General features: G+C 39.7%; 1 protein-coding gene across 1 annotated transcript; it reads right to left on the minus strand.

Moving 5' to 3' along the window:
* Positions 1-368: 368 nt before the first annotated feature.
* Positions 369-13,612, minus strand: ndufc1 (NADH:ubiquinone oxidoreductase subunit C1). Its single transcript, XM_043674101.2, has 4 exons — positions 13,454-13,612; positions 8,969-9,072; positions 2,833-2,917; positions 369-699 (listed from the first exon to the last, which is right to left on the minus strand). The coding sequence occupies exons 1-3, from the start codon at positions 13,497-13,499 to the stop codon at positions 2,858-2,860; spliced, it is 210 nt and encodes a 69-aa protein (XP_043530036.1). The 5' UTR covers positions 13,500-13,612; the 3' UTR covers positions 369-699; positions 2,833-2,857.
* Between the last annotated feature and the right edge of the window lie 369 nt (positions 13,613-13,981).

Here is a 13,981-nt window from a genome sequence, read left to right on the forward strand (position 1 = left end):
GTAGAAGAGATGGGCAAAGCTGGGCTTGCCCATGATGCTCACATCTCATGAATTAACAAAAAAGATAAAATATACAACACTGAACAAATGTGCTGGGAAGTCAGCAGAGCACTGGAGATAGTGACACACAACCAATTCAACCTTTATAGGAATCATTGATGTCAACCAAGCTACTTTGAGGACAAGGAATTTATATTTATGAAAAAAGACAAAGTAGAAATTAGTCCATCTTCACAACAAGCAGCAAATAATCATTTCTTGTTTGATTGGGAAATGTGCATGTCAGGGAGAGGCAGGTGGTTAAGAACTATGGTGGTAGCAAAGAATTAAACAGAGATGGAAAAATTGTTAGAACTCTCAAGGCAATATATATCAATGAAAACAGATTTATTTCAAAAAAAGCCCAAGTACAACACTGAGTAAGACCTTCCACTACATTTATTATTCACCACAGGAACATTTCAGTTTACAACAGATGGTACATTTCACAATTTTCACAAAAATATTACAATGCTGACACTGAATGAGGCACAGATAGATTTTTTTCTCTTCACTTATTCCAGAATGAGTCTGTTTTATTAAGAATAAGTAAAGGTAATTCAAGGTGTCAATTCAAGCTTTTCATTTGACAAATGGTTTTCATCTTCCTGATGTACTGTATCATAAGCCAGTGTTCCTTCAATTAATTATTTCTAAGTACTGTAGAGAGAAAAAAAAGTTATTTTTTTTTAAATTGAAGACTTGTCCCATGAATTTACTAGGAAAGTGACCATGTGATCCAGTACTATTCTACAACAGCTGACAACATTACAACTTTCATCCTGTTCTACTACAGATTCTCAGGGAAATTACCTCAACTTTGTTTCTCATTGTATGACAGCCAGGGGCATTACACATCTACAGAAATACAAACTAAAACAATGAAGGGCAGCAAAGAATTAGAATTAGAATCCCTACAGTGTGGAAACAGGCCCTTTCGCCCAACAAATCCGCACCAACCATTCAAAGAGCAACCCACCCAGTTCCCAACCTTCCCACATTTACCCCTGACTAATGCAGCTAACCTACACATCCCTGAAAACTACGGGCAATTTAGCATGGCCAATTCACCTAACCTGCACATCTTTGGACTGTGGGAGGAAATCCATGTAGACAATGCGCAAACTCTACACAGTCACCCGAAGTTGGAATCAAACCCAGGTCCGTAGCGCTGTGAGGTAGCAGTGCTAACCACTGAGCTATGATGCCGCCCCTAAAGTTAGAAATCTTGATTGCACTTATTAGAGATAGAGTTAACTTGCCCCATGGTCCAATAGCCCATGAATATTAATTATCAACACAAATCATGATATCTTAGCCAGGTTACCCAAAGATGTTTGAGACTCAGCCATCTATCCAACATAAGTCAGACTCTTCAGGATAAAAAAGGGGTAAAAGGTGTAAATCAGGTAAGGAAGAAAATGAGGCCAACAGGGAAGAGAAAGAGGGCTAGGATATGCATAAATTTGCTCTCTTAATTCTGGGAGCTGGTGGTTTAGTGGCAATATTACTGGACTAGTAAGCTAATGCCCTGGTGACAGGTACTAATCCTGTCAGAGCAGGTGATGGCACATGTTTAGCATGTTTCAGTGACCATGACCATGCTAATTACCATTGACTTGCCAAAATCTGTCTACAGATCATCTGCAATCTAATTTGCTGGCAGTTTTTGTGGAGTTGAATGGCCTACTCTTGTACATATGTAATACGAAGATGGGAATGTTAAAATCAATGGAAGGGTAGACAGCAGCCGAAGTAGATCAACGAGCATATGGGGTAATAGTGAACAGGACATAGCATAGGTTTAAGATACAGGCAACCAAAGTTTGAATGATGTCAAGTTTGAGGATGAAGATGGAAGGATGATTAGGGAACATTGTAACAGTGGAGTTTGAAATCAACAAAAACTTGGTTTACTGTTTCAAAGAAGATGGAATAAGGCAGGCATTATAGAACACAGAACGATACAGCGCAGAACAGGCCCTTTTGGCCCTCGATGTTGCGCCGATCTGTGAACTATTCTCAGCTCGTCCCCCTACAGTATCCCATCATCATCCATGTGCTTATCCAAAGATTGGTTTAAATCTCCCTAATTGGAGGTGGAGGCATGTAATCCTCATGATGGGACATGTAGCTTCAGCTGTCCAGCTCAAGGCCAAAAATGATACCTAAAACAAAAACAGAAATTGCTAGATAAACTCAGCCAGTCTGGCAGCATCTGTGGAGAGAAAGCACAGTCCACTTTTTGGGCTCAGTGACTAATCATCAGAACAAACAAGATACCTATTTGATGCTTACAAGCCAGTGGAGGCTGAGACAACAGTCTGAGAAAGAGGTGGAATCACTCTGGAAGTACATTGTTCATGCTGAGGACTTCCTGAGATGAGTCTAAACTTTATGTTTTACTAGCTTGAAAATGTGTCACCTTTTTATAACCCTCAACTCAACTCAGAGCAGTATTTGGGTTCATGTTTTTCTTCCCCTTCAATGCCTTAAACTCTATTAAATGATCTCTTAGGTACCCGCTATTCTCATTATTCAGATCCCTGATAGTCAGAACAGCCTTGTGTATCGTCTCCCACAAGCAAACCTTTCCTAGTTAGTCAGCAAAGTGGACATAGCATTCAAATGGATGCAACATTAAAGGCACAATCTGTCCAGTATATTGTACAGTTTGATCATGACTTTCTTAGATGAAAGGTAGCTTTGAACAACCTCCTAAACAATGGCAATGTGACAAATTCCTTGCTGAATTTGTCTCATTCTAAACATATATTGAATTTTTGTACTTACTGTGCATAGAATGGCAGTTGGTCAGTTACTTGATTCCATGATGTGCTTTGTATTCTTGGACATCATGTTCATGTTGGTTGAAGAGCTGAACATTTAACAGAATGTTGCACAATAAACTCGACTTGTAGAGAATACTTTCATAAAGGTATTTCATACAATGAACTTAATCAACTGAATGAACTTAATCAAATGAATGAATAAACTGTCAGTTTCATAAATGAGCTTTATGTTTTGCAAATCTCTAACTTGTAGTGTTAGTCTTCAATGGGTGGGGCAGCAGCAAAGCACTGTTAAATGCTTCAATGCATCCATATTGCTGACCACAGGATCATACCATGCCAGTTTTTAAATAGGAAAAAAATGGAGAGACAGAAGTACCCCTAAAAAAGGGGAGAAGGAAACAAAAGCATTCCAATTCATTTCTTGAAAATGCTATCTTAGCGTGAGTTTTTAAATCTGTAAGGAACAGATAAATTGGGTATGTTTCCTGCATATTGTCCAGTAACTCTCAGTATTGAGAGATTAACATGAGGTTTTATATTGTTAACTCCTTTCTACTTCTGATAGTTACACATGAATGATGGCCACTAAGGCCTGAATGAACACACAAGATTGTTGGGGGCAAGGCACAAGGTATAGACCATGGTCTTTGGTAGTGATTGCTCAAAACAAATTTGTTTTCTTATGTATGGCATGCATTGAAGGAGGCGAGAAAGAAAGATGAGAGACTTTACACAAATAGTAAATGCAGGACAATTCAAACTAACAAAGGTCAGAAAATGGACTCTGCTATAGAGTGGTACATCCATTCTGAATGACATTTCTATAAATTTGTCCTAACAGAAATGTTAATTTTTTAAAAGATCCTTTATAAAACAATTGAGCAGCAATCAATTGTTACTAATGACCATTCATGACAGGACTAATCTGAACAAACACCACATAATAATTGGAAGTACATATGAATGGTTCTTTCCTCCATCTGTCATTGGGTAATGCATGTCACTGGTGATATGCATCTACCTAACAGTGTGGAAAATTGCCTAGTTATAAGTATTTTAATCAACCTATTCAGACATGTTGTGACACAGCTGGTGCAGGTGGTACTTGAATCGGGACACTACCACAATGCAACAAAAATCCTCAATTGCCCAATTATATCTTGCCCATAAAATTTCAGTCAAATCCAATACAGCCAGTTACCACCTTTCAGTCTACTCTCGAACAGCAAAGTGACAGAGTTTGAACTATAGGGACAGGTTGAATAGATTGTGGCTTTTTTCGCTGGAGCATTGGAGGCCGAGGGTGATCTTAGAGGTTTATAAAATCATGAGGGGCATGGGTAGGGTGAATGGCCATGGTCTTTTCCCAGGGTAGGAGAGTCTAAATCTAGAGGGCATAGGTATAAGGTAAGAAGGGAGGGTTGAAAAAGGATCTGAGGAACAACATTTTCCACGCGGAGAGTGGTGTGTGTATGGAATAAGCTGCCAGTGGACGCAGGTATAATTACAATATTTAAAAGGCATCTGGATGGGCACATAAATAGGAAAGAAGGGTTTCGAGGGATGTATGCCAAATACTGGTAAATGGGACTAATCAGTTTAGGATATCTGGTTGGCATGGACAAGTTGGACCGAAGGGTCTTTTTCAGTGCTGTATAACTCTATGACAGAGGGATTGTTGACAGTGCTGCCAAGTGGCAATTTCATAGCAATAACTTGCTCAGTCATGCTCAATTTAGGTTCTACCAGGGTAACTCATCTCCTGACCTTAACTGGACCAAGGCTGTAACATACACAAAAGAGCTGAACTCAAAATGAGATGAAAGTGACTGCCTTTAACATCAAGGCAGCATTTGTCTCCAACACATCAAGAGTCAATGGGAAGTCGGGGACTGCATCATACCTAGAAGAAAGGAAGATGGCGATGGTCACTAAAAGTCGCTCCTCAGGATAGTGTCCTAGGCCCAACCGTCTTTTGCTGCTTCATCTTCCCTCCATAAGGTCTGAAGTGAAGATATTTGCTGATGAACACACTATGTTCAACATCATTCATGACTCCTCAGGTATTATAGCAGTCCAGATAAACATACATCAAGACATGGTCAACATCCAGACTTAAATGTTACCTACCAGAAATCAGCCTATGTGACAAGTGCAAAGCAATGACCATCTCCAACAAAACAGAATCTAACCATCCACCCATTGAAATTCAACAGCATTATTATTGCTAAATCCCCAATAACAATGACTATCGGCTATCAGTGGCCAGAAACTGAAATGGACAGGCAATATAAATACTGTGATTACAAGAGATAGTCAAATGCTAAGATCTCTGTAGCAAATAATTCAACTATCACTTTAATGTCTGCCCCCTGTTCACAAGGTTATGCTCCAGCTACCTAGATGCGTGCAGCTACAACAAGAAGCTTGAAACCATACAGTACAAAGCAGTCTACTTGATGAGCAACGCATCCACCTTCACAGACTTGACTTCAACGTTCATTCTCTTCACCACCGATGCACAGTGGCAGCAGTGTGTACTGGAACTTCCTTCGTAACAGCTCTTTGGGTGCCCCTACAACCCAAGGACTGCAGTGATTCAAGAAGGCAGTTCACCACCACCACCAGTTCCAAAGTAATTTAGGGAAGATAACTAACTTTTTAGAATTCAATTTTATTGCCAGATGTACTCAAACATAGGAATACAAGAGTACAGTGAAAGGTGTATTGCTGACATAGTCAGTGGTGCCCACATTCCATGAATGAAAAATAAATGCTACCAACCATCTAAATTTATTCAATGCAAGGGCCTTCCCCAAGTAAATTGCAGCAGTTGGCTCACGTATGATTTTCTAGCCAAAATGCAGCCCACTGTTAATAGGGGATCTGCCACAAGCATTGCTTTTGCAAATTCAGTTGAAACATTGCCATCTAAAAACAGTACTTTCCTCAGTTATTAGAGAATGCAAACTATCCTTGCCTGGAGGGAGGAACTGACAAAGAGCACACAGGGATTTTCAAGCATTAACTTACTACAGTATCCACATGATGCAAACCTACTTGAAGTCAACCTTAAAAGGGCGAAAATGACGACTCTGGATAAAGAAAGTCATTCTATTATGAAAAAATTAGAAATACTTTTTGACAGATGTTAAGAAGGATTCTCTATTGTAGACACTCAGAGGGAAGCTATTTGGCCCATTGTGTCTAAACCAGTCAACAAGTCTTCAGTTCTTGGCCCAATTCTCTGAATGCTTTGGCAACACAACTGAAAATAAGTATTGCTTAAATGTTAGAGTTTGATTCAACAACCTTTTCAGAAAACAAGTTCCAGACTCCCAACACTCTGCAAACTACTGTCTCAATACTCCCCTTAAATCTTATTGAGCCCTGTACTCATGTACAAAACTGCCTCCCTATCCACTCTATATCCCTAATAATTTTATACACCTTTTTATCAGCTTCCCACCATCTCAACCTTTGCTACTCCAAGGAAAACAGTCCCAGTTTATCTAATCTTTTCTCAGCTCAGACCCTAAAGCACAGGCTGCATCACACTAAATCTCCTCTGACCTTCTCTCTACGTGCAATCACATTCTTCCTAAAATGAGATGACTAGAATGGCATGCAGTAGTCCAGTTATGGCTTAACTAGCACTTTATACAGTTCCAGCACAACCTTTTTGCATTTGTATTCTATGCCTCAACTAATATTAAATGCAAGTATCCCATATATTTCTTAACCATTCTTATCTATCCACCCTGCTATCTTCAGGGATCTGTGGATATGAACACCATATGTGGATATGAACCGTCTGATCTTCTGGACTTTTCAAGTGCTTCCATTGATAGCATAATATCTTGATTCATTAAATGTATTACCTCTCAATTTTCCATGTAAAATTCCATTTGCCACTGTCTGGCCACTTGACCAGTCCATTAATATCCTCCACCAGTTTATGGCTAAACTCAATGTTTACCATGCTATCAATTTTCCTGTCATTTGCAAACTTCTTGATCATACTCCAATATTTAAAACCCATTCTTAATACGGACCACAACTAGCAAGGGCCCTGCACTGACCCCTGTGGTATCCCACAGAAATCAGACTTCCAGTTACAAAATCATCTCTCCCCTTCCTGTCTTTTAGCAAACTTTGGATCCAATACGCTAATCTACCTTGGAGTGCACAGGGTCTTTTTTTTTTAAACTTGTCTGCATTATCAAAAGTCTTGTTAAAGCCCCTGTAGATCAGATCAAATATATCATTCTCAGAAACATTTCTGGTTACCTCTTCTGAAAGTTGGATCAAATTTGTCAAACACAAACTTTCTTTAACAAATCCATGCTGACTATTCCTGATTGGTCCGTGTCTCTTTAAGTGATGATATATGCTGTCCCTCACATTTTTCCAATAACTTTCCCACCACTGAGATTAGACTGGTACTGGTAGCAGGGGAATCACAATGTGATTTTCAAAACAATGCTCCAATGGCTTTCAAGATTTAGCTAAACTAAAACACTACAATTTAAAGGACTGTGCAAAATTTTTTAAGTTCCAGTCAAATGCATGATTTTGATTTCTGGCAAGTCAAATATGCATGAGCTTACAGGTAAGATGTAGATTCACATAAAATACAGGCATTATCAATCAGAATTTGATTGATTGATAACTTGCTATTCAAAGTTCAGGTGAACATGAAATATGTACTTCAGAATATTTCTAAAGAGTCGAAAGTGACACCTGGACTCTGCACTGTGCAAAACATCATTTGAACTATTTAGGAACATCACATTGAGAAGTCTATTGAAGACTGCTTTACTCAAATTTACAGATTATCATACTGTGTAAGTTTCTTAAAGGACGTTTTTAAAAGAAATATTTGCAGACAAATCAGTATTTAGTAAGCATTAATGTGATCGTGAACTTGTTCTACTTCTGTGCAATTATTTTGTTTGCAAATAAACGTGTACATATTCCAAATGCAGGAGATAGGTGTACTGTGATCCATCTGCACATGCGCAGTTGCCCCATGTACTCACACTACTACTCGATAGTAATTGAAAGCATACAAAGTTTCATCAAGCAAAATATTTCTGATTTAAAGTAACCATTGTAGTAATTGTAGACACATTCAAATCAAACATTCAATGACATTCGCCTGCACATTGTGATTAAACTAAAGTGTATTCCAACTTCCAAATAGGTTTAAACAGTTTCTTATTTTAAAAACGTTTTGTACAATCAGCTTCTAAGTATCTACCAAATTTCTTTTGGTAGAAAAATCAGTCAAAAGCCTTTTAGCTTTATATTTGCTACCTAGTGCCAGTCCACAAAATGTACTTACAATTCTTTGGCTAGGGTGACTTTATTTACACTGATTTATTACTGAACACAAGTTTAAAAGAGCACATGATGTTCCACCTGATGGTAGCATTGGCCAAAAATGCATTTATAGATAAGTTTTTAAAAAATGTAACAGTCTGATATTAAGCAACTTTGGCAGTTCCTAGGTCAGTGCATTGGGAATTGTGTGGCTTCTGGTTGATCACTTCAGAATAAAAGTTTAATTGACATGTTACCTCATTTATGGCATGCATAATGTGCAAATTTCAGAGCCAGAGTCAGCATAATGTGCAAATTTACCACCAAGAAGCATTGAATCAGCTTATGGAAACATTGCTTTTGTCATGATTATATATTGAGAAAGTCTGAACCAGAATCTTTGTTTCACATCATCGGTTTACCATTGCCTGCTTTAAATCAAGTGTTTGAAGCCTAATATCTCATTTAAAGTCATAAATTTTGTTTTAACATTGAAGGTGCAAAAAACAACCAATTGGGTGCATCCCGAGAACTCCTCCCCACCTCACCCCCACCACATCCAGCCTTCTGACTTGCAGCCTCTCCTTATGCCACACCAATTTTCCAAAACTATTAATGACAGCAGAACTCAAAGTTTTCTACTTATTGCATAAACTGGAAAATGTTTATTTTCACATTTACCATACAATTGTAATGTCATACATTTGCTTTCTAGTTTAACAATGAAGTTATTATGGTAAGTAAGGTGTTGACTATTGAAACAGTTGCCCCTGTCTTTTTCCTTCAGATATTTCTACAGAATTACTTACCATCACCCACAGTGCTATTGTGCTTCCAAATGCTAGACCAACACGCAACCAGTTGGGATTTGTGTAGTCAGGTTTCCTTGCAGTGAAAGCAGAACGAGTCAAAACTGAAAACAGAAAATATGCTTATTTACTAAACTGTTCAAACATTGCCTACAGCAGTGCTCCATCCATTTTGCTATTAAAAAAGTTCTTTATTATTTATATAAACAAAATAGATGTAATATTGCAAAAGAGACACAACAGACATCTAAAAACCCAAAGTAGCAGGGTTGTGAGTAATGCAAATAGAAGTTTGAACTAGTAACCTCTCCAACACCATTAGTTTTGGTGATTAGGTTGGAATTATTCCTGACACTAAAAAAAAAGCTGTGGTTGCTGGAGGTCAGTCATCTCAGCTTCAGCACATCACAACAGGGATTGTTCAGGGTAATGACATAGAGTAAGAGAGTGGTATTGTATCTAAACAAATCCTTTGGTCCGACTTGTCTATGCCAATCAGATATCCTGAATTAATGCAGTTCCTTTTATTTATTCATGGGGTGACGGCATTTATTGCCAATTCCTAATTGCCTAGAGAGCAGATCAGAGTCAGCCACATGGTCTGGATCGAGAGTTGTATTTAGGGCAGACCAGGAAAGGATGGCAGTTTCCTTCCCTAAAAGACATTAGTGAATCAGATGGATTTATCTGACAATCGACAATGGATTCATGGTTAACATTAGACTCTTAATTCCAGATTTTTATTGAATTCAAATTCCACAATGTGCCATGGTGAGATTTGAATCTGGGTGCCCAAAACATTAGTTGGATCTCTGAATTAACAGTCCTGTGTTTGTTCCACAAGGCCATCACCTCCCCTTATTTACCAGCATTTGGCCCATATATCGCTAAACCATTCCTATTCAGGTATCCAACCAGATGTTTTTTACATCTTGTAATCAAACCAGCCTCCACCACTTCCTCTGGCAATTCATTCCATACACGCACCACCGCTGCATGAGAAAGTTACTCCTCAGGTCCCTTTTAAAATCCTTTCCCTCTCACCTTAAACCTATGCACTCTAGTTTTGGACCCCCCTACCTTGGGAAAAATACTTTGGCAATTTATCCTATCCATTCCCCACATGATTTCATAAATCTCTATAATGTTATCCCTCAATCTCTGACACTACAGGGCAAAAGCCCCAGGCTATTCAGCCTCTTGCCTATAGCTCAAACTTTCCAAACCCAGCAACATCCTTGAAAATCTTTCCTGTACCCTTTTAAGTTTCACAACATCTTTCCTACATCAGGGAGACCAGAACTGAATGCAGTATTTCAAAAACGGCCTCACTAATGTCCTGTACAGCCGCAGCATGTCATTCCAATGTCTATACTCAACGCATTGCAACACAACCTATATCAACAGAGGTATGTAAACCAAACACCACCTTCACTATCCTGTCTATTTGTGACTCCACCTTCAAGGAACTGTGAACCTGCACCTAAAGTCTCCTAGTTCAGCAACACTCCCCAGGACCCTACATAAGTGTACATGTCCTGCCCTGATTTGCTTTACCAAAATGCAACAACTCACATTTATCTAAATTAAACTCCATCAGCCACTCCACAGCCTATCTGATGATGGTCCTGTTGTACTTGGAGATAACCTTCTTCATCAACCACTGTACCATCAACGTTGGTGTCATTTGCAAACTTACTAACCATTCCTCCTACATTCAAATCACTTATATAAATGATAAAAAGAAGTGGACCCAGCACCAAAATCCATTTCTATTTCTTAAGGTTTTTTATATGAGGAACGTTGGATCAGCTATGATCCTATTGAATGGTGGAGCAGACTCAAGGGGCCAAACTGCATACTCCTATTTCTTATGGTTTTACATAGATAATGGTGTCCACTTGTTTATATACAAAAGACTAAATAAAGCAAGTTTTACACATAATTTCATTTGTGCCAACATGATGCAATCCTTCATGCTTCTTTTTTGTTTGGCTTTGAAACAAGTGGCATGCTAAATACTATATCTGCTTATGAAGACAATCTTGCTTTCACCTGCCAAGCTAAAATTGTGGACCTAACTTTATCACTTCAGTACTCTACTCTGCCTACATATATCACATCACCCACACTTTTGAGGGCTGGATCAGGTGTTCTTTTTGAAAACCTCTTGCATTTATATCTCAGCTGTAAAACATAAATCTACTGCTCAGAACAAATTTGCTTCTTGTGGTTCTCAGCAATGCTCTGAAACTGGAAATGAATTTTGAACACTGCCAGTAACCTGACATTGCAAACTGCTTGGTGCAAACAAAGTCATGACCACAAAGGAGGAAGCATGTCTGCAATTTAATGTAACATTATAGTATCGGAACAAAAATATTACACATTCATATATACATTCATCAATGCATTAAACCTCTGCAATTCATTTAAGTATGGCAGAGGAGCACATAGCAGATCCTAAATGGAATGGAGTTTTGAGAGAATGGAGTGGAGATTCAGTTTTTAGAGGCAGATCTTAGGCATTACTTTAGAAAATAATCCAGGGTCTAAATATTTCAAAAAATTCCAAATAATGAATTGTAACACTTGTTATGTAAACAAAGACAGGCACAAATAGCTGAAGAAACATGAAATATTGGTTCATGATGGGTAGCCAGAAGACCCCTCTGGTGTTCCAGAGGATCTTTTACATCTAAATGAACTAGCAGACAGAGCTCAGTAGGTGAAGTATTAAGAACAATGACCTTGACAAAATATGAATAGAACAATAGTAGATTAAATTTGACAAGTAAATGTTGAGTATTACTTGCAGGAAGGATCAAGTGGGCAACATATGTATTTCATAAATGTTGTGAAAATGATTAAGTATGCAATCAAGAAAGATCAGGGAGCCTCTGTAGGTTCATCACGTTTTAAGTCCAACCAATGGGCGGCACAGTGGCTAGCACTGCTACCTCACAGCGCCAGAGACCCGGGTTCATTTCCCACCTCAGGCAACCGTCTGTGTGGAGTTTGCACATTCTCCCCGTGTCTGCGTGGGTTTCCTCCGGGTGCTCCAGTTTTCTCCCACAATCCAAAAATGTGCAGGTTAGGTGAATTGGCCATGCTAAATTGCCCGTAGTGTTGGGTGAAGGGGTAAATGTAGGGGAATGGGTCTGGGTGGGTTACGCTTCAGCGGGTCGGTGTGGACTTGTTGGGCCGAAGGGCCTGTTTCCACATTGTAAGTAATCTAATCTAATGCAGTGCAATGACAGAAACCAAAAGATACTAGGGAAATGTGCAATGAAATTGTAGTTTTCTGGTCACAAACATTCCAGGGAAGCAGCACAAAAAAAAACAATTTTAATCATTAACAAAAACAGAAATTGCTGCAAAGGCTCAGCAGGTCTCACAGCATCTGTGGAGAGAAATCAGAGTTAACATTTCAGGTTGAGTAATCCTTCTGCAGAACTAGATCATTTTAATCATTAGGTAAAAACAATGACTACAGATGCTGGAAACCAGAGTTTAGATTAGTGGTGCTGGAAAATCACAGCAGTTCAGGCAGCATCCGAACAGTACTAAAATTGACATTTCGGGCAAAAACCCTTCATCAGGAATATATATCACCTGATGAAGGAGCGACGCTCCAAAAGCTAGTGCTTCCAATTAAACCTGTTGGTTTATAACCTGGTGTTGTGTCATTCTAATCATTACATGCTTTAGAAGCCCAAATATGTGGAACTGAAGAATCCTTGGCTTTTCAGATTTGGAAGAATTGCAGAGTATATTAAAGGGAGGTAGTAGACTTATCAAACCTTAAAGCGTTATCAAATTTTACCTTTACAAGCATATATCCAATGACCTGTTAAAGTTTTTAAACAGAACCACTTGAACCACCTACTTAGCTACAGCATTCCAGACTAAAACATTCTATTTAAAAACAAAGCTTACCACCTTCTCTGGAAGTTAGAAAGGTGATCTTATCGAGGCAATAAGAAAAAGACAAGCCTTAAAATGAATTCAAACTACGAATGGAGGACAAGCAGACACAGGTTGACTCCAACAAAAGGATACACATTCAGAATTAATATTCAGGAAGCTGTGCATACTCTAAACTAAACATCCAGTTGGTGCAGTGGAGAAATAAAAACTCAGCATTATTCGAGGACCAACTTTTTTCCGCAATGGATGTGTGGGAAGGTAAACAGAAAACCGTCAGGTCTTTGCAGACAAATGAACGACTTTTGAGTCGAACATGACCAACACTTCAGATATTTCAGACTATCATCCTTATTCCACCAAGAGATGGGACCTTGGTTTAACGTCTCAGCGAAAACTCGGGACTGCAGCGCGGAGGGGATGGAGGCAGAGGGGGGAGGCTCCACACATTCAACATCGAAACCCTGATTGAGGCTGGGGGAGGACCCGGGCTGACAGGCCCCGGTGACAATGTCAGCCCGGCCTCTCCTGACCTTGAGTCCGGCCTCACGTACTCACCTCGAGTGATCTGGGCCGACCTCAGGAGAACGCGGGAAGCCGGCATTTTAGACGGCCCTCTCTGTCTGCGCCGCCGACCGTGATGCAGATGGCGGCTGGTGTCGTCTCTCTCCGTCCGCCAACGGCTCCGGCGCGAGCACTCCCGCGAATCTGCGGCTGCGCGACCGGCCACCCAATCGTAGCACAGAACGGGCCGCGCACCAACTGTCAATCAAGAGGGCCACGCTGACGGAGCCACGGGTCTGAGGGGCGTGGCTGTCGCTTGGGCAGGCGACGGGGTGGGAAATATTTTGGAACAATATGAAGAATTATTTAGAATTCCAACAGTGTGGAATTCGGCCCAACAAGTCCACACCGACCCTCCGAAGAGTAACCCATCCAGACCCATATCCTACTGTTCTACATTTAACCTTTACTAATGCACCTAATCTACACATCCCTGAACACTATGGGCAATTTAGCATGACCAATTCACCAAACCTGCACATCTTTGGATTGTCGGATGAAACCCATACAGCCATCAGGAGA

Source organism: Chiloscyllium plagiosum, unplaced genomic scaffold (assembly GCF_037043375.1).
Source record: "Chiloscyllium plagiosum isolate Xiang-an unplaced genomic scaffold, Cpla_swu_hap1 HiC_scaffold_36, whole genome shotgun sequence".
NCBI lineage: Eukaryota > Metazoa > Chordata > Chondrichthyes > Orectolobiformes > Hemiscylliidae > Chiloscyllium > Chiloscyllium plagiosum.

Bases quoted from the DNA above. Each gene is read 5' to 3' on its own strand.
- ndufc1 (XM_043674101.2), bottom strand. From the start codon at position 13,499: ATGCCGGCTTCCCGCGTTCTCCTGAGGTCGGCCCAGATCACTCGAG. The intron at 9,073-13,453 runs GTGAGTACGTGA...TTCTGTTTTCAG, and splicing joins GTCGGCCCAGATCACTCGAG to TTTTGACTCGTTCTGCTTTC. The intron at 2,918-8,968 runs GTAAGTAATTCT...TTAAATGTTCAG, and splicing joins CAATAGCACTGTGGGTGATG to CTCTTCAACCAACATGAACA.